At 40.9% G+C, this 20,430-nt stretch overlaps 2 protein-coding genes across 3 annotated transcripts; one reads left to right on the forward strand and one right to left on the reverse strand.

Moving 5' to 3' along the window:
• Positions 1-681: 681 nt before the first annotated feature.
• cldni (claudin i) lies at positions 682-3,197 on the forward strand. Its single transcript, XM_083780881.1, has 3 exons — positions 682-775; positions 2,310-2,442; positions 2,648-3,197. The coding sequence occupies exons 2-3, from the start codon at positions 2,311-2,313 to the stop codon at positions 3,149-3,151; spliced, it is 636 nt and encodes a 211-aa protein (XP_083637007.1). The 5' UTR covers positions 682-775; position 2,310; the 3' UTR covers positions 3,152-3,197.
• Positions 3,198-3,847: 650 nt separating this feature from the next.
• coro1a (coronin, actin binding protein, 1A) lies at positions 3,848-14,117 on the reverse strand. 2 transcript variants are annotated; one of them, XM_083780239.1, is made up of 11 exons: positions 14,023-14,117; positions 12,287-12,490; positions 10,234-10,356; positions 9,988-10,117; positions 9,384-9,565; positions 8,584-8,703; positions 7,667-7,771; positions 7,130-7,275; positions 6,982-7,039; positions 6,636-6,854; positions 3,848-4,235 (listed from the first exon to the last, which is right to left on the reverse strand). In XM_083780239.1, the coding sequence occupies exons 2-11, from the start codon at positions 12,482-12,484 to the stop codon at positions 4,143-4,145; spliced, it is 1,374 nt and encodes a 457-aa protein (XP_083636365.1). In that variant the 5' UTR covers positions 12,485-12,490; positions 14,023-14,117; the 3' UTR covers positions 3,848-4,142. The 2 variants fall into 2 exon arrangements, with proteins under 2 accessions (XP_083636365.1, XP_083636364.1); XM_083780238.1 differs by lacking the exon at positions 14,023-14,117 and adding an exon at positions 13,415-13,432.
• Positions 14,118-20,430: the final 6,313 nt, after the last annotated feature.

A 20,430-nucleotide genomic window follows, 5' to 3' on the forward strand; every position in this document is an offset into this window, starting at 1 on the left:
TTCTTTCTGCCACCACAACTAAATCTGAGCTTTTGTGTTGATGGTCCTTCCATGAGAGGTTCTGGACACGCATGAGGAGTCTTGTGTATGTTCCGTCAAGACGATCCCGAAACTCCTTATTCATTGTCCATGTTTCGGCACCATAGAGAAGGATACTTTCCACACAGGCTTTGAACAGGTTGATCTTGGTAGCTCTTGAGATGTCTGACTGCCATATAAGATGTAGCTTATTACAAGCACTCCAGGCCTGTCCTTTCCTTGTCAGGAAGTCCTTTCTGCTACTGACTACGTATGATCCAAGATATTTGAAATCCTCAGTTTCTTTGATGTCACTGCCGTCCATGGAGCGGATGGTTGGGTGAACAGAGTCTTCATTCAGAAGCAGGCATTCTGTCATATTAATGTAATTGTGATAAATCAAGATAGAGTTCTACAGGGCAATTGTTTTTTTTTCCAGTCATGAAAACATGCTAAAGTAAGCTCATACTGTAACAAAAAGTGTTTGCATACACAAAACTGTCTGAGGAGTACCTCCACATGTCTTCAATTGAATGGAGACCTGAATCAGGGTTGGAAAAAGAGAGGGAATGATACTATCAGACAAGTCCATGCTGGTCTTCAGGTACCTCCCACCTCCCTACCTCCAACCCCACCCTACACCCCACATTCCTCTACAAATAACCCCATCATATTTCACAGACTCAGAACAAACTATCACAGCAAGAGAACAGGACTTTTTTTCTGCTGTCAAAGACAAGAAGACACAACACAAAAGGTATGCATTCTTTTATACGGTATTTCAATTTGATTTCATTTAACGTACTAAAAACTTGGGGTTTGGAAAAGAGGCAATATTCTGTATTGTTGCAGAAGATGAGGGGAGTAGTTTGAATGTTCTTTTCTGTTCTCCATTTTCTGTTCTCCTTTTCTGTGTATGCACTATGCAGTCAGTGTGTATGATTTTCAATCTTTAGTTTTATTGAACAAACAAGAAAAGGGAGCCACTAATAAATGCCTAAAAATCTAATTCATTAGGGTGCAAATTAATGTCCCAAAAAAATCAAAGGACAAAAACAAAGCTGCAAAGAACTACATCGATGCACACAATGCACGTCACCTGAAAGGCTTCTTTAGGTACAGGCGCAAATGTGTTTTTGTATTGTATTTAATGTAAATCCCATAAGTTATCTGGCGCTCAATGTAAACAAATCAGAAATGCATTTATTTGATATTTAGTGAAACTCTGTTATTTGACTTTTCTTTTTTATTCAAAGATTTATTTTATTTTAATAGAGATAACAAAAAACTAAAATCTTTACACAGGACAGAGTGGTTTCTCAGCAGAAGAATGAAACATGGCCTTTTTCTGTGGGTGTACTCTATCAAATAAGATTAGATGAGATTAGATATGTTAACATTTTGAGATGGGTGAGGCCTGCATTATTCTGATAATCTGTATGCAGGGGTATTTTCTTCACATCCCGATACGTTGTGAACTGTTGATATATTTAGAGAAATCCCCCCAAAATTGTTATGCCGAGGTTAATGCACTTAACATACATACAAAAAAAGCTTTAATGGCGATTGTGATATTAGCAATTAATTAATATTAACAATAAAATATGAGACAGTTCACATTTCCCTAAATAGAAATGCATGTATATCCCCCAAATCGGACCCTAGTGGTGATTCCACAATGGACAGGAAGATAGAGAATGTGAGGGAGATGTTTCCATGTAGCAGGCGTGGCTGTGTTGCACAGAGCAGCGGTAGCAGCAGAATGAGGGTGGCAGCAGGGCCTGTCAGGACTTGAGGAAAGCCCTGTGGCTGTTTCTGAGACCCTGTTTTTAATCATAGTCACAGAGCTACACGCTATACTGTAGAGGCCTGTCAGGACATGTGTGTGTGTGGGGTTAGGGTTTGTTGTTTGTTCAGTTACAAAATGGTGCGTGACACAGTTATGAGATTACACATATACACTGTGCCTTCACACTCAGTTGCTTAATGAATAATGATATGTTAAAATGAGAAGAAAGAAGAAATATAACTCTGAAATCCACTGTTTTAAATAATTTTGACTGAACTCAAACATAACTTGAATGTGTTTCTAGTATAAAGTATTGACTAAGTTACAGACATTTGTCAGCTCACTCAGGTGGGGTTTCACACCCCGAGTAGGACATACTGTTCCATTTCAACGCAGACCATCCTATAATCTTGAATTAATGTAAATTTATTATAAGTCATATACTCATGATTAATTATCTGGTGTCTCTAACGTTTTCTTTCTTTCTCTCTGTTCTTCCTAGAATGGGATCTTCGGGCATACAAATCGTCTGTGTGGCCCTTGGGATCATTGGTCTCGTTGGGGGCATTGTGTGCTGTGCGGTTCCAAAATGGAAGGTTTCCTCATTTGTGGGATCCAACATTGTCACTGCGCAGGTAATCAAAACAGGACAATTGACCATATGAACACAGTTGGCCAAAATGTGTCATTTTGTCTCATGTCATACTCGGGGCAGGGGTCAGTGTGCACATGAATATGGTCAATGTACCATCAGAACAGTCACTATAAAAAAACATAAAAACATCCGAATTCCAAGAACACCTATACAATCTCTCTCTCTTATTCTCTCTTACTCCACAGAGCACTAATGAGGGCCTCTGGATGACCTGTGTGGTACAGAGTACTGGCCAGCAGCAGTGCAAGTCCTACGACTCCCTGCTGGTGCTCGCGTCTGACCTGCAGGCTGCTCGGGCCATGCTCATCATCAGCCTAATGATCACCGGCCTCACGCTCCTCATTCTCTTTGCCGGCGCCGATTTCACCACCTGCGTGGAAAACGAAGACGCCAAGGCCAAGATCAGCCTGGTCGCGGGGATAGGCATGATAATAGCAGGCCTCCTGATAATCATCCCGGTCAGCTGGTCCGCCCACAACATCATCTCCGCCTTCAACAATCCATTAGTGATGGCAACCCAGAAGAAGGAACTGGGAGCCTGCATTTTCATAGGTTGGGCCGGAGGAGCTCTGCTAGTCCTGGCTGGAGGCCTTCTCTGCTGCTTCAGCAGGCCCAAGTCCGGTGGGGGAACCGCCAAATACTACAGCAACAGCAGTGCTCCCGCCCCAGCGAACAAAAACTATGTGTAATATAATATTCATGCAAAAGCGGGGACATGTGGATTGATTGGGTGGTTGGGGGGGGGGGGGGGGGGGGGGGGGGGGACACTGTAGGATGTAAGGCAGGTGGTATTGTTGATAGAGGCGGAAAGGGGTGGTTGTAAATAATTATGTTAGGTGTTTGGGTTTGTAAAGCCAAACGGAAGTAGGGAGCGGATTGTGTGGTTTTCCATATTGTGTCCAAAATACATTTATCCTTTAGACCAAGTTCAAGTTCGTTCAAAAAAAAGAGACTGTTTGAGGTTAGCTTGTTCCTACTGTATGAATGGTTGATAAGAAGTAGTATTCCTCATAAACCATTCAGGTTGTGTCATATGTTATCCCATTCCCTCTTTCTTTTTGTAGTTTATCCTTTTCACTATGAAATTAATCAGAAATGCTGTAAAAACAATCTTTTAAAAAGGCACCTAAGTTGGCCTCAGGGAACATGTGTAAGAAAACTAGTATTTCCAGTTGTTCATCAGTGTCATTGTATTTTGTAATTGTCAGTGTTGCGCAATGATCAATAAATGCTTCAAATGTAATACAAAATAAATGTTTCGTGTTTTCTGTCCGTCAAGTGGTGTGGGTTAATCCACCATGATCAGCAGGTGTGCTTGGATTTTTAAATTGTCTTGTGCACGGGGTCACCAAAATCAGTAGGATAGGTAAAGTGACATGACTCCATTTGTTTTGGAAAAGAATACAGACTTTATTTGAAAATATGAAAAAGCATATATTAAAACATTTTTAATTATTTTCTAATTGATCAGAAAAAACAAAAAAATAAACAAATTCAAGCTTCAAGCAAAACGAAACCAAAATCTTATATTCGGCAGTGGTACCTGAAATTTCATTAAATCTTGTGTATTTTATTTTCTCTCCCTTTTGTCTCTTTGCGCTATCAGAAAACTGAAAGCCACAACGTTCTTTCTGCTCTACACGTCATTTTATTCCACTCACATTTGTTTGTTTCTAACTTCTAAAGCTTGCTCTCCATCTTGCTCACACGCGTGGTCAGGTCTGCTATTGTTTCTTTGAGCTGCTTCACCTCATTCCGCAAAGACTGGACCTCCTGAGAAACAGACAGAGAGAGACTTTAGTCATACTAACATAGTAACGACGACGTCTAATTAACTGTCTCTTTCATTTGACAAGGTGAAAAAAGTTTAAAAGGTTTTGAAAAAAGAGACAGAGACCCTGATCAGAGAACAGTGTGCTTTCTATATAACTAGTGTAATGCCCGTTGGAGCACATAGTTACCCCTACGGTTATGCAATAACAATACTCATTGTACCAGGCTGTCGTCAGATTATTTAGTGCAGTAACAATTATCAAAGTATTTAGAGGCCAGACTATGGAAGTCTATTTATAATTTATGATTTGATGTTTTATATAGAAAGATATTATAACTAGTTTATTTCCCCGTGTTTACTTTGTAGAACCATGGCAATCATCATATGAAACCATCATCATTATCCTGCTAAATAAACTGGATAATTGATTCGGAATCCTTGTTTCCTGGTGGTTTGTGGCCCCAGTTTGAACAAGGTAATTGTTGGCACAAGAGTAGCTGAGATTCAGACACTGACTGACACAAAGAGCTGGAGATATGTCGACTCAAAGAGTAATTCAGCTGATGATTTAACACGTGGCAAAACCCTCCTTGAACTTTCTCAGCCACACAGATGGAATCAAGGCCCTCCATTGCTCTTGATAACTTCTGACTGCTGGCTAGCCAATCCAGATTTCTGGTTCAGAACCTGTGGCGGAACTAAGGAAATCAATGTTCTGTGGCACAGTGATGTTGTCTGACAACACAAACCTCCCTGATCCAAACAAGTACAGTACAGCCGCTGGGATGATCTCATGGAGGAAACAAACAATATGCTTCAAGGGGCGGCAAATCACAACTCAAACGTGGCCCAACACTAGCAAACAGAGTGTTTTCCTAAGGAGTAAAATGCCATCAAAACAAACAAACCATTTCTGGATCAGAACCTGTTTCCCGAGCGTAGGAACTATAGGAAGTCAATGTTCTGTGGCACAGTGAAGAATATATAGAAGTGTATATTTGTACGTCTCTGAATGTTCTGATGAATTGAAAATGGTGTTGTGAACAAGTGTAATGCTTTATGGTGTCGTCCACAGTTAACAGTTTTTGTATTGAAGTTGTGCTTGAAATGTACTGTAATACTGCAAACTGTTAATAAATACTTCATCAATCAATCAATCAAGTGATGTTGTCTGACAAGTCAACACAAACCTCCCTGTTCCAAACAAGTACAGCAGCTGGGATGATCTCAGAGGAAACAAACAATATGCTTCATGGGGAAGCAGATCACAACTCAAACATGGCCCAACACTACATAAACTCAGAGAAGCATCTCCTGCAAAGGGCCCAAACAGAGTGTTTTCCTGAGGAGTTCAATGCCCTCAAAACAAACAAACCAATTCCAAAAAGTAGCAAACTACTCCCCCTGTCTCCTGAACACGACCCTGATCTTGGTCTCAGTAGAGTGGGAGGTAGACTTGGAAGGGCCGAATCCCTCGACCATGACCGCATCCATCCAATTATCATGGATCCTAAACATATCACACGGAACTATGTCTTTTGTGTCCATAATATCACTACACCCAAAAAATAGTTCCATGTGATAGAGGGGTCGAAGTTGAATGAAAGTTGCGCTAATATTTTAGAAATAGGTTAACAATACAAATTATGCTAGTTTTGTGGATTTCTTTTAAATGCGTGGCCCCAGTGGCCCCCACAAAATGACCGGAACTACTTAATATTCACCAAAACCAGAGCAGAACTCCCACCACAGGATTCGGGCAATCAATTAATACAGTTGCAACCACTATATTAATGGCAAGTAGCCTATTTCATACAACTTAAATACAAAAATTCTGAACTATCCCTTTAATGTAAACTCTATATCTATAGGCTAAGCAGATGAGATTAAGCTTGGTTGCTTGGCCCAGGCCGTAGCGTAACGGTCTGGGCACCGGACTGGTAATCCAGTCGCAGTGTGCCGCGGGTTCGACTCCCGGACCCGACACGGCCTTTACTGCATGTCATCCCCCCATCTCTCTCCCGTTTCCTGTCAGCCTACTGTCTGTCCCTTCAAAAAATCAATAAAAGGCGTAAGCCGCAAAAAAATATCTTAAAAAAAAAAAAAAAAAGCTTGGTTGCTAAAAGTTGCATGTTGCATGTCCATGTATAGAGACGAATCCACGGAGCAGTGCCCTGTAGGCCAGGTGTAGCTAATCAGTGCTGAGGTGTAAAGCTGCGCTTAATGGTACACCTCAGTAATGGCTGTGCCCAGGGCACCCCTCCGTGGATTTGTCTATATATGGGCATATCAACGGTTCTGGAAAACCGCCGATCCGACCGACTTCACACTGGGTACTGCACTCCTTCGGTTCCTCTGCAATATGTATGCCGAGATTTGCATAAGTTTTATATCCTCACCCCACAGCTGTCTTGTTGACTTCCCATGGAAGCAGTTGTGGTCTTCATGAGACTTTTGTGAACTTTGAACTCCTTGGCCTTTGTGGTTGTTGCAAACCCATCTTTCAATGAGATCAGAATTGGCTGGGCATCCGCCTTGCCGCCAAACCACTCGTCAGCTTCCACGGCTGGCTCTGGACCAACGGTGTCTGGGTAGAGATCTTCCTGGAACAGATCAGACTGCGCACAGGGCGAAGTGCAGAGTTGTGAGGGCAAAGCTATTTTCTGGGACGCATCAATTTTGAACAATATATATAACACGTTATGAAAGTGTGCTTCAGTGTGAGATCAGAAGATGTTTAGTTACCTTGCGAGGCACAGTCATGACAATGGGTTCACATTTCCTCTCGTGGAGCTTGTAGAATCTTGATATAAAAAAAATAAATATATATTGACACCACAGTAAAAATTTGCAGGGTTCATCATTTATCAATTTGCAACTGTAAATATTTTACCTCGCAATTTCACATTTGTTGACTTCCAGTCCCCTCTTCGGCATGTATCCGATCCCCTTCTGGCTCTCCTTGCTGCCGTACATGGAGAGGTAGTGGATATATGGAGCCTCATCTGTCACCTCAAAGTAACGGATACTGCTATCCCCCTATAAATGGAGATAAAGAAACGACATGTTTTAAGTGTGTGTGTGTGTGTGTGTGTGTGTGTGTGTGTGTGTGTGTGTGTGTGTGTGTGTGTGTGTGTGTGTGTGTGTGTGTGTGTGTGTGTGTGCACGCGTGTGCATGTACTGTACATATGCATGCATCTGTGTTCCTGGCCACATAAGCCTAATCTTGGTAGAAATGTTGATATTAAAGCGCTTTATTGCTTATTGGTGACAGCATGTCTAACTGGGGACATGATCTATTGAAGGCGTGCGTGCAAAAGTGCATGCATGCATGCGTGTGTATGGGTCAGAGGCAAAGTGCAGGGTGAAATGCCCAGAGATAGAGGAAGAGACTATGAGAGAGCGAGAGAGAGATCTCTAAAAGTCCAACCTTGCCACAGAGATAGACGACGCCAGTATCTGGGTCAAAGAATGGGAGGAGGACACCGCTACTGGTGTCCAGTTCCTGCAAGGTGAGTGGCTCTCCGAATCTGTTCTGTGGAAACACACATCCAGGGAAAGGAAAACATTTAGAATTGAACATGAAATGAAATGAGTTATAAACTGTATCATCGATGGCTATCTTAACATTTGTTTTGGGGCTTTCATGCCGTTATTCATAGGACAGTAGACTGACAGGAAACGGGGAGATAGATGGGGAGTGACACGCAGCAAAGGTCGTCAGGATCGGGATTCGAACCCGCGACACGCTGTCAGGCTGACAGCGGCCCGAGCCATCAATGCCTATAGGCATAGCAGTGGGTGTGGTATTCTGGTTCCACTGAAAAATCGGCCATTCATTTTTTTCCCATAGAGATTTACAAAAATATTTATATCAATTATTGATTTGATTCTTTGATTCTGTGAAAATAAATAATTGAATATTTAATTATATTATACTATACATTTAATAAATAGGCTACCCTTTGTTTGGCGTTTATTTATTCACAGAATCAAAGGTTTTATGGGCATGAATCACCAGGATCCTGGATGGCTTGATTCTAGGCTTAAAATAATTGATAATATTTTTGTAAATCTCATATGGGGAAAATGAATGGCCGATTTTTCAGTGGAACCAGAAAACCATGCCCACTGTTATGCCCCATTTTAAATTATACATTGGGTTTTGTCTTGGCTCTGCAGACTCCAGATTCTGTGATCATGCAACCTATTTGGCACATTAATCAAACAATACTTAAATTAAACACTAAACTTGTAGTTCCATGTTTTTCAAGCAGGTGATAGTGAAGAGCTGTTGTCTTACGTGTAACGTGTATATGTTATATGTATATAAAACTCGACACATACCGGGTCCCAGAGTGCCACCTGCCTTTCACTCATACGACTGAAGCCTGTACTGAGGATCTTTCCATCAGACACGAACAATGCCTTGATGGGTCTGGATCCCTCATGAGGCTTGTCCTTCTCCTAAGACAGAAAGGTGGTGTCAGTGAAGGGAGGAGCACTGATGTGTGCAAATGTACGTACTAGAGAACGGAGGACACATAGGTTAATTCTGTGAGGAACATCTATAGTTGTGACAACTTGTGAGCCAGGATTGGGCCTCAAAACATTTTTTTTTTCATTAAAATGGGATTTTAACAAAACTTTTCCAGTTAACAAAACCTTTCCAGAAAATAATTTAAGATTCTGGGGGAATTCAAGATTCTGCCCTGTAAGAAAGTTATTGTGGCATTAAAGATATGACATTTTGAAGGCAGACATTAACTTTCCGAGTGTTACATTTTTTTACTCTCGTGTGAAGTGAGGGGCGCTCTTATTGTCATACATCAGATTCATCATACATCACATTACGTGTTCAACCAATCAAATCATCACAAAAGTCATTTCGGCCAATCACTTTTGGCGTCTTCACTTTTCTGCCCTCACTTTTATCTTCAATAGGTACTTTGCTCAGCCAATCAAATCATCGCTATGGGGTGATCAGCCCATAGCTTATCACTGATCATGCCCAGGAAAGCTGGGCATAAAACAGGCCATTTGCAAATATGGCCTTATGTCCTTCTTTTGGGGCCTGTATTGTACTGAGTATTATATAAACATTATTAGTGTGAGTCAGTGTGACCAGTAATACTAGAGGAACCTACAGCGATGACTGTCCCATTGTGCGGGTCCAAAACACGCAGCTTCTTGTCCTTGCATGAGGTGAGGATCCTGGAGCCGTCCCTGTTCCAGACTGCGCTATAGATTATATCAGTGTGTACTGTGTCAAGCCTCATCATTGCCTCACCGCAGGCCACGTTCCACAGGATCAGCACATTGTCACAACCTGCAGAGGGCAGTATAGCATGCAATGAGTGGAGATGAAAGAAAACATATCTCTATCTATAAATGCACCAACTTACCAAGTCTCTGTCTCTGTGTGTAATCAGTTTTTGTGAGTCAAAGTGTTTACAGGCAGGGTTCGATTTATAGGAGAAAATGGGGGGGGAAGGGGGGGGAACAGAGAGATATACTTTGTATGTAAACTTTTACTTGAACTATGTTCTACAGGCCTATTTTACTACTGCACACAGACGGACAGATGAACGGACAGACACACCGACAGGGCGAAAACGCAATCTTCACCTCCCAGCTTGACCAAGGGGGCAATATCAAAAGCAGACAAAGGTATAGGAAGCCCCAAAAATATCTTAAAAGAAAATTGAACCCTGTTTGCAGGCATGCTTTATGGATGAGTGTATTTATTACCTGCACTCATGAGTACATTATGGGCAGTGGGGTGCCAACTCAGAGTGCCCACACGCTTGGAGTGTCCCTCCAGCTTGACAACAGGATCTGTCATAGATGTGACCAGGCCACCATCTGGGATCTCCCAAATCTGTCAGACGTCAGCAAAAGCACATAAACACTTAATTTACTTGCCTAATAACAAAGGAAAGTTACTCAATGCCTTATTGAAAACATTAAAGCAATTGCACTGATGTATTGTCTTACCATGACACTGCAGTCCTCCGATCCACTGGCAATGATGTTGTCATTGTGAGGACAAAACTCAATGTCTAGAACAGGTCCTGTGTGGCCACATACAGTGGGATATGACATATCAATGCGTCCTGTCTAGAGAGAGAGAGAGAGAGAGAGAGAGAGAGAGGTAAACAAAGTAATTATTATTATTTATGGTAGTAATAGTAGTAATTACACATTAAATAGCATTGGTCACTTATCACACAAAGTGTTTAACTAAGCCGCAATGAAATATTGTAAAAAGTTTAGCAAGAACACAAATGTAAGGAAACAAAACAGTAGGCAGTAAATATTAGAGAGCAGGAAAAACTATTAAACAAATCCTTTTCAAAACATGACGCTTCATTTTCCAACTTCAGTACCTCAGGCTAAATAGGACAAGGACTAGGAGCTAAAACATAATAGCAAACTGGCTAGTTTGCTCTAGTTCAGAGGTAAGGTAAAAGGGCCACTGATTTGGGAATTGGATGAGATTTGGAAACATCAATGAATGTGTTACCACAGATAGGACGTGGAAACTTGATAGTCAGCTGATACTGAAATTGTATATGTATGCCTCCCAATTACTCCTAATGCCTGTTAACTTGGTTCGAGTGGCGAGGAATAAACTGTGACTTTGAGACACAAAGACCAACTCCTGTGGCCCTCTGGCGCAGTCAGGGTTGCCATCTTTATCCCTAATTGTCATCCTTCTCTGTCCTTATGCATGTCAGCTCAAATCGGTACTGGAATATTCTGAGTGCATTAAAGCATATTATGTCATTATGTCATACTACGATATTTGTATCCAGTGCCGATTTAATCTCCAATACCCTTTGCTATGAGGCTTGCCTCATAACAATCTCCTTGGAGATGCGTTGACCCAAGTGCTGAGTGGAACATCCCCCCATTAATCACACAAGATGGTCCACTAAACACTCTAGTTGACTGGGGAACAATGACAACCACTGAGTTATTGGTACCTAAAAACACCCTTTTACAACACCAATATTCATCCCAAGACAGAGGGTCCGGCGTGCAGTGCATTCTTTTCAACAATTTGTTCTCTCTTTACCATATTTCCCTTCAATGACATTTAAAATTATACCACGAATAACATTAATTCAGTGCTTAACAGTGACTAAAGTTACATTGACCCAAGAAAACATACACTGTAAAGTACAGATAATTCCTGGAGAAGTTTCATAGTTTATGAATTCTGGTGGTATATCTCAAGACCATCAATTAAGTCATACTAAAAATCCTCAGTGTAAATTTAACTCTGGGAGAGTATAACATTTTACCCTCATTTCATTTGTATACTCTCAGCATTAATGAACACAGGATTTTACTGTGTAATCCGCCTGCTAATGAAATACCAGAAAGAACTTGTGCAAGCAGCCAAAGTACTCCACATACGTGACTGAAAAACCAACTACTTTCACACCACATCCTGTCCTTACTGATGTGACAGTGAAGCACTCCTAATATGGCAAAAAAACACTCGCAACATCAGAGTGGGTGACGTGTAGTGGTGAAATGGCACATGGAACTTCCTTTTTCAGCTGAATGTGCAATACCACCCAGCAAGCCAAACAAAAATACAACTGTGCTCTGAAACATGGTCTTTTAGCATTATGACAAGAATGTCCTTAATTTGACACATCTAGTAGATAAAATGGCGGAGACTCACAGCTTCAACACATTTCAAATGTAATTGGTGGGAAACCGCTTTGCAGACAAAACTATTTACTGCATCACTAAAGACACTAAACTAAACATATCCTCTCTCATGCCATCTCATCTTGCATATTCATTTGTTTTGCTTTGTTTCTTTCTCTATTCTTATTTCTTATAGCTATATTTTGCGTGGGAGCTTGTTTCTCCCACTCCTTTACTCCTGTAAACGTGTGATGTGACAATAAACTTGAAATGTAAGTCGGCTTTTACATGCAGTATGTTCCTGCATGGTAAGACTTCCTACCAACTTTCCCCAGCATAACCGGATGCAGAAATATTCCCCATGACTTTTGCTTAGGCCCACCTTGCTCAGGGGCAGCACCATGAAGGCCCCTCCTCCACTGGCGTCCACGATCATGGCCACAAACTTGGGATTCACCGAGCAGAAGTTGCTGTCCCATGTCATCTGGGAGATACGGATGTCATCGTAGCATTGGTCATATTTCACCGCCTGGCCAAAGACGTGGCGGAACTTACTGGACCTCACAACCTTTATAGACATGGTGCACTGAATGAGGAGGGGGGAAAAGAATGGAAGGTATTAATGTCTTTGTGGTTGTAACACAAAACTTTTAATGATGTTTGATACCCAAAATATATCCAAATCCCTCTTGCTGAGTGAGTTGCAAAGAAAAATAAACAGAGCTACTTTCTTTACAGGCCAGGCCATCTTAACTGTGGCTTATAAACTTTACTCTGAGGTATAAGACATTACTCATTTGAAACACACACACACACACACACACACACACACACAATTTGGGTGTTTAGCTGCCTGATTTATCATGTTGAAATCAAGTAACAAACACACAGTTGCAGGAAACAGACAATACAGGAAAGCTGAGAAAAGAGGAAGAAGAGTCTTTCACAAGTGCCGTACTTCCTCCAGTCTGTCTGAAACTGGTATGTTTCATATTCGGTGCATCACTTGATATTTATGCATATACAGAGACTAAAAGACAGCAGCATGGTAGTGTGCAATATACTGTACCAGTGTCGTATCACAAAGTTGCATGGGACTACAGTACAAGTGAAAATGTGTCATAACGAAGCAGGCTTATACACCATGCACAACCATGCACCTTTACCCCAAGCAACAGTTAAACCACATCCTATGGAGCAACTAGCAAACCACAACATATGTATCACAGTTTTCAGCTTTCTTCCCACACACCGTTCTCTTTTGTTCTTGTGTTTCACATGATTTTGATCTCTTACTGTATGTCAATGGACATGCATACAATGAAATGATTCCGCTGTCACACTAAAAATATATGATGCGAAGCTGAAATTACATTTTGAAAAACAAATGTGTCTTACCCCTAAGCTTAAAATCTGAAGGGATTTCAGTGAACTGTGACTGAAATAAGTGCAGGCCCACCAAATTGCATGAAAATTAGACCGAAAGACTTCATATATGTTTTAGTTTTACCTCCATTTGCAGCTCGACTTCCTCAAATCCAGAGCCGCGCCTAAAGTATGCGTTCGAGTCCAAAACGTAGTTCTTTTGTTGACATGTGCATCACAAGACCCCTGTGGCCACCCTGCACCTAATTCAATAATCCTTTATAGCATCAGTGGCCTAAATTTGGGTTGCTCACTCTCACTGTCAAAAGTGGAAGACATGCCTGCTACAGACTAAAGCTCAGACATTTTGTTTCACTAACTCAACATACAGTAAAGGTAGAGTGACTTCAGGACAAGAGTTCAAAATTTTGTGAAATTATGCAAAACAATTCTAGACCTTGTTGACTTTCTGTTTTGGATAAACTGTGTGATATTTTAAATGAAATCTCTTCAGATTAATGTATTGTGCAGGTGAATGTCTGGAGAAATACAGTGAAATTGTTCAGTGTTCATCTATCCAATGTAAATGTGAGTGTACGTGACCAAATGGACCCATACACTCTTAGGGTTATTCTTGCTTCTCTGTAAATTGCTATGTAAATCGCTCTGGATTAAGAGCATCTGATAAATGCCTAAATTGTAAATTCGTTAAAGGGGTTTTCACTGTGCAGGAGATGGATGCGGTAGGCTTACCTGGCAGTTGGAGTTGATGGCTCAAGTCAGGGTCAGCAGGACGGCAGCCAACAGGAATGAGGACCCAGAAGCGCCTAGTTTTAAGTAGATCTGCGTGTGATGGAGGAAGTGAGACATGAAGGTGGAAATGGGAGGTGTCCTCCCTCTTTATCTTCTACATATTGAGCTTGAAAAGCCTGCAGAGTGCAGACGTGAAAGATGAACTGGAACAATATTGCAACTTTTGTTCATGAAACCTGACCTCTTGTCAACATTGTGAGATGAAAATGTATACAAAATGCAAGAATTCATCTCAAGATGCGAAAGATCACATGAAGATCTCTGCCGGGTTGGCAACGAATTAAAAGCTGTTTGGCGTCTGAGGAGTTCAGTGATCAAACCTAGGCAGTACAGCAGTGTACCCCCTAGGCCTAGGGGGTACACTGTAATGACAAATAGTATGAAGAATAACTGCAGGTATGATTATGAATGACTGTACACGTTTTCAGTCTCTGCTACCAATAAGCTTCTATACAATCTAATCTTAGTAAGAAAATAATCTTAATTACTGAATATACGTAGATCTATCTGCTTATCTTCTCTCTCCAGTTGCATCAGTATAGATAGAGATGTCACGTCATGCTATGACATCATGCTGGCATTGTGTCAGATTAGCTGGTGATCTCATGCTGGATGTCGTATAACAGGTACTATGTATTGGAAAATGCTAAGTTTTATTTTACGGTTGTTTATGCACTTTGGGTTCATCCTTTTAGCAGCCCGTGCATAAAATTGTACCTCTGTGCTTTTTTCTGCAAAATGACAGTCAATAAAGTATTTAAATAAACAAACCTTTGCCTTGCGAAAGTATTCAACCCCTCCGATAAATCAATAAAGACAGAATAGCCAGAAGCCATTTACGATTAGATTGGAAAGAAGTTTGTCAAAGTTATTTAATACCCTACCCCCCCCCCCCCCCCCCAATACACACAGATAAAACAGACAGAAAACAAAGAGAAGGACAAAACAGATGACCATAGGCAGGTTTAAAAATATAGACTTCAGTTTTATTGCACAATCGTTGCTGGAGACTGAAGAGTGCGAGGGCCTGTCTGTAACATAACACTACTGTAAGGACAGACTCAAGGACTGGACACAGTGTTTCTCAACCTGTGGACCAGGCCCCACTGCAGGCCCATGATGATACTGCGACTGGGCCCCCAAAATAATTGAAAATGCACTAAGATTGTATTATTAATCATTGTACGTTATAACATTAATAAATACAAAACAGTCATGATATTTTAACTGATTGATGGATCATTAAAATAAACACGCTCTGACACTTGGGTCAAACACGCGGCACATCCACCTGGCCGCGTGTTAAGTGGCCTGGTGTGGACCGCAGCCACTTTTGAGATTTTCTCAAGTGGGCCCTGGTCACGAAAATGGTTGAGAACCACTGGACTATACACGCAGGAACACGCTGCATGTCTATGCACACACTCGCATTATTTGTGAGAACACAGACTTGACAATGAGGCACGCCAGGGATGCTGTCAGCTTCCCCCAAACAAATGATGACAATAACAAATTGAGTTAAAACATGAGTTCAAACTGGCTGTTTGCAATCCATAACAAGGTTCATACAGTCACCTACATACACATACATACATACAGTACATAAATAAATGGCCCATACACAAATAAATAATCTCATGCAACCATAGCCAAATAAAAAAAAAAATAGGGGAGAAAAAAGGGGTTTGCACACTTAAGCTTCATACCATTGATAGTGTTATGCCTCATCATCAGCTAATCCAACACAGTACAAAGTATAGCATGTATATAGGCATGGTATGCTTGCAACAGTACGCAAATACAACCACTAGATGGTGCCACTCACTTACGACTTAAAACATCACAACATATGGGACAGGAAGAGACAAACAGACAGACCCTGCAGGTCCCTTCAACCAAAAGGAAAGGGGTAGTCTCATCAACTGTACACCTTTTACAAGTGTCACAATCACTACCAATCTGTACACCTTGGACAAGTGCCATAATCAGTACCAATCTGCCACAGAAGAACAGTAGTCATAATAATCATCATATAACAATAGTTCTGACAATTAATCCCATTATAAATAGTCGTTAACAGGCTATCCGGCACCTGTGTAATTAGGAAAAAAAAACAAAAACAAAACATCTGTTTTGTTAATAAATATTTTCCGTACATTATACCACCGTTATAATCATTGGACAAACAGACAAGGACAATAACCGGCCTAGTTCCACCTCTGAAAATGCCTTTTGTTCTCAGAGAAGCCACCCCCCCCCCAAACACACACACAAACACACACACGAAAAGTCACACCAAAGTCCCTCCTTCTACCCTGTTCTCCATCTCCCACTAGTTTTTTTTAAGTCATTCTTTTTAAGTCAACCTACTGTAGAGCTTTCAGAGTGGGCAGAGGGAGTGGACCAGGGGTAATTTTGTGTTGTTTCAGACAGCAGAGGCAAGGCCAGTTAACGTTAACACAGCTACTGTTATGAGTCTATGACACCCTGAGAAGTGGAGACCCCAGGATGTTGAGGAGTTGAAGCGCTCCTTTACAAAGGATGAAAGAGCAGAGACTCCACTGGCTTGTCTCTAACATTATAGATATACCTGTTAAAATACACACACACGCACACTCTCACACGTACACTCTTAACTGTTATGTATTTAGTCATCCGATAAATGCATAGATTAACCAGTTGTAGTCAGAGGTACATGCACGCACGCACGCATGCACCCACGCACCCACCCACCCACACACACACACACACAAACCAATATAATAACCCCAGAATGTTTTCACATCTTGCAATAGATCAAAAAGCATTCCTGGTAAAGGGTTTCAAAATAATAAAGTTAACTCATTCGTTTGCTGTGTTGTTTCACAAATAAAAGAGCTAAGCAAACAGATGTGTTCAATATTAATCAAATGCACAGTACCTAGCCTGTCTGTTTTCCTCCATACTACCTTCTGCCTCTGAAAAAAGATTCATTGACAATATTTACACACTGGCCTTTGACCCAAGAACAAACTGGTTACTGTGTGTGAATATGGTCACACGTCCGCTCGTCTTGTCTATTCTTTATATTCTGCGTTTTGTATAAAAAAGGTTTGTCTGAGAATATTTGTTTGCACTGTATGTACTGTATATATAATCTACATACACGTATTTACATTATTTATATGGACTTGAAATAAGTTTTGCTATTGTTATTCACTTTGATCCAAAGCCCTTTTCAAAACACTAAACAGTGCAGTTTATTTGATATTGATGTATTGCCTCGGCTCCACCGCTATAAGTCTACGCCCGCCCCCACCCACTACGCCTTGAATAATCTTTGCATGCTTGTGAGAAGAACACTTCCTGGAGTGAGTGACACGACGTGTCCATGATTAAAATGCGTTTAGCTAACAACACTAGGGCTTGACCACCCCTCCTATGTTGGGTGGGGGGGGGGGGGGGGGTGTTCAGATTCAGTTTCAGAGCTACTATCATGCAAACATCTCTGTTTTCATTCACTGGCCAGCAATGCATTAGTGATAGCTTTTACATATAGGATCCTCCATAGATATATATATATATATATATAATGTGATCACTACAATGACAATGAGGCAAAGAACAAGGAGAAACGGCAGTCTCTATGGCGAGGCTGCAGAGATGTGGTGGGAGGCTTACGTGCATGTGAGACTATGCAAAGTCCTCTCAGTCTCACCTATGAATGTGAGCGGGGGAAGTGCTACACTTTAGACACAGAATTTGGCAACATGTGGGTGATTTACAGAGAACTTGTGGGTGGGTTGCATGGCAATGGTAAATAGAAGTGCAACGCTGTTAAGTAAGATTAATCTCTCACTCAACAGTACCATTAATTTGTAGTGGTGGTGGGGGCTGGGTGGTATATCAAAGTAATAATAAGTAAACATAACTCATAACTGCTCAAAGCAGCAGCAGAAACATCAGTGCAGAATATACAGTATATAGTGGCAACAAAATCCTGACTGTTAAGAGTTGAGAATCTCTTAAAGAAAGTTATTCTCATTTAAATACAAGGGTGGGGCTAGGGGGTTCATTCCTGCCTGGTTAGGCAAGCGTCTTAAAAAACTACGCAACTTTATGTCTCTCAGAGTATAAACACTCCCTCAGTTTAAGGTTAAATAAGTGCAACTCTGGCAACAGGATATACAGTATGTCCAACTGCAAAGCAGTATACAGTGCATTTACATTACATAACATTGGCCACAACCATTCCTACTAAATGTGGCAAAAGACCCTTGTGTGGTATATGGTCCTATATTGAATCAATCAACCTAGTTCTATCTGGTTAATTTAACAGTGAAGGTCAAAAATACAGTAAAACCTTGTTTAACTGAAACCCTTAAAAATAATATGGACAGAGCTTATTCTACCTACGGTATTTCTTTTTTCAGCGCATAGAAAAGTATGAGTAGGTGGTGCAAAATCATAGGATTTGCTGATTTAATAAAATGATTGGATGAATGAATGAATGAATGAATTGAATTGAATGAATGCAGTTTAATCTTCACCCAGCTGATGGCTGCTCAGGGGGGAGAAGTTAAGGGTTAAGTGCCTTGCTTATGGACACATATCCAGGGCGAGGAATCTAACCTGGGGTCTTTCGTTTCCAAGTTGTTTAGCCCTACAAAAGAGCACTTTGAAAAAAAACTGCATTAGACAACATTTTTTGAAATTATTTGCAGTGCCCTGAATTCAGGCAACTGAAAACCACTGAAACTTGGAAACAAAATAGTCAACATGAAATGTGAAAATACTTGGCAAAGCAACTGTAACTGAAATGCTTTCTGATGCATGCATCAGTACGGCATTCTAACAATTAATGGAATATATTTTCTCAGGGACGTATTTTCCATTGTGCCATGTTTGTCTCAACATTCTGGCCATTGTATTAGACTCACAAGTCAGTATCTAAACGCTTCCTCAACTAGAGATGGAGGACAATATCCCAGCTTTTGTGGTTAAAACTGGGTGGAAACAATTAGAGTGTTAAGTCTTTAACTGCTGCCCTTCCAAAAGCTTGAAAAGTTACCCTAGAGTTAAAAGCCGAAGTGGCTTTCCGACAATTTAAGAATAAAGTCAAAGTCGACAACTGGAGGTTGTCCGACATTCTTTGAAAACAAATATACCATTCCTGTTAAAGTATACATTCCAACATTTGAGTGTGAAACATTAAAAATGTAACTGTCGATACATGGAATGATATAAATGTATGTGCCTACACTGGACATCAGAGCAAGTTTTAAATAATGCATTTTACATTTTAAAGTATGCTAAATATACTTTTAAAAGTCATGGAATCCAATGTTCCATGACATGAAACATCATAAATAGACATAAAATCCTCTTCCTCACAGTGAGGTATTATACATATACATGAATAAACCTGACAAGAGTGTCAGAATATCAAGGTTGAAAAAGAGCAACGTCACTGAACAACAGAAATTGTAAACGTGTGCACTTTTTCTTACCCAATCAAAATAAGCCTGAATTCATTGGCACTGTGTTCAGGTGCAAACTAAGCAGTCTCTTAACACTGCGGCCTACAGTTTGTGTCACCCAAGCCACCTGAAGGGCACAAAGCCCACAGACACCAAGGAGTGAACCTCCTCACCCTTTTCCCAATTGACGGTATTCTCTCTCTCTCTCTCTCCAACGGCACGGCAGCCATTTTGCTCTTAAACCATTAAAACCCGGAAAGCATGTGTGTCATTTTAGAATGTTGTTTTGGCTCTTGAGAAATAGCAGAAATACAAGCTCACAGACTTTCTTGAAAAATCTTGAAAGTGTGACAACTAGTGATTTGGGCCTCAGGTCTTAATGGGTCATACCACAGGGGGTGACATACGAGCAAAGTGACCGCCAATGCGAATATAATCAATTCATAGGTCATCTAACGACCGAGAGGATCATTCATACCAACACAGACATGAACACAGGAAAGAAAGATAAACCTGGAAAGTAAACATGGAATAAAACAGAGAGAGAAGATCCCCTATCGACATAAATAAAACTCAAGTAGTTCCACGGGACTTTCTGAGAAGTCAAGGAGTGCTTTGTGCATTGCTATGGGTGTGTAGTGTAAAATATATATATGCTTACGGTATGTGTGCGCAGTGCACATGTGCATGTTACAGTGAGTGTGTGTGTGTGTAAAGCAACTGAAGTGAAACATGGATATGCTGCGGGCAGCAACACTGACATCTGAGATTAAGATACTTGCCATTCAGTAGCATGTGATATTTAGTCATGGGCACTCTTTGTTGCTTGTGTAAAATTTCTGTATGCTGCATGACTTAAGTAGAGGATTCGTTTTTCAGTAGTTACCTC

This window comes from Protomyctophum parallelum (genome assembly GCF_964188405.1).
Source record: "Protomyctophum parallelum genome assembly, chromosome: 13".
Classification (NCBI taxonomy): Eukaryota; Metazoa; Chordata; class Actinopteri; order Myctophiformes; family Myctophidae; genus Protomyctophum; species Protomyctophum parallelum.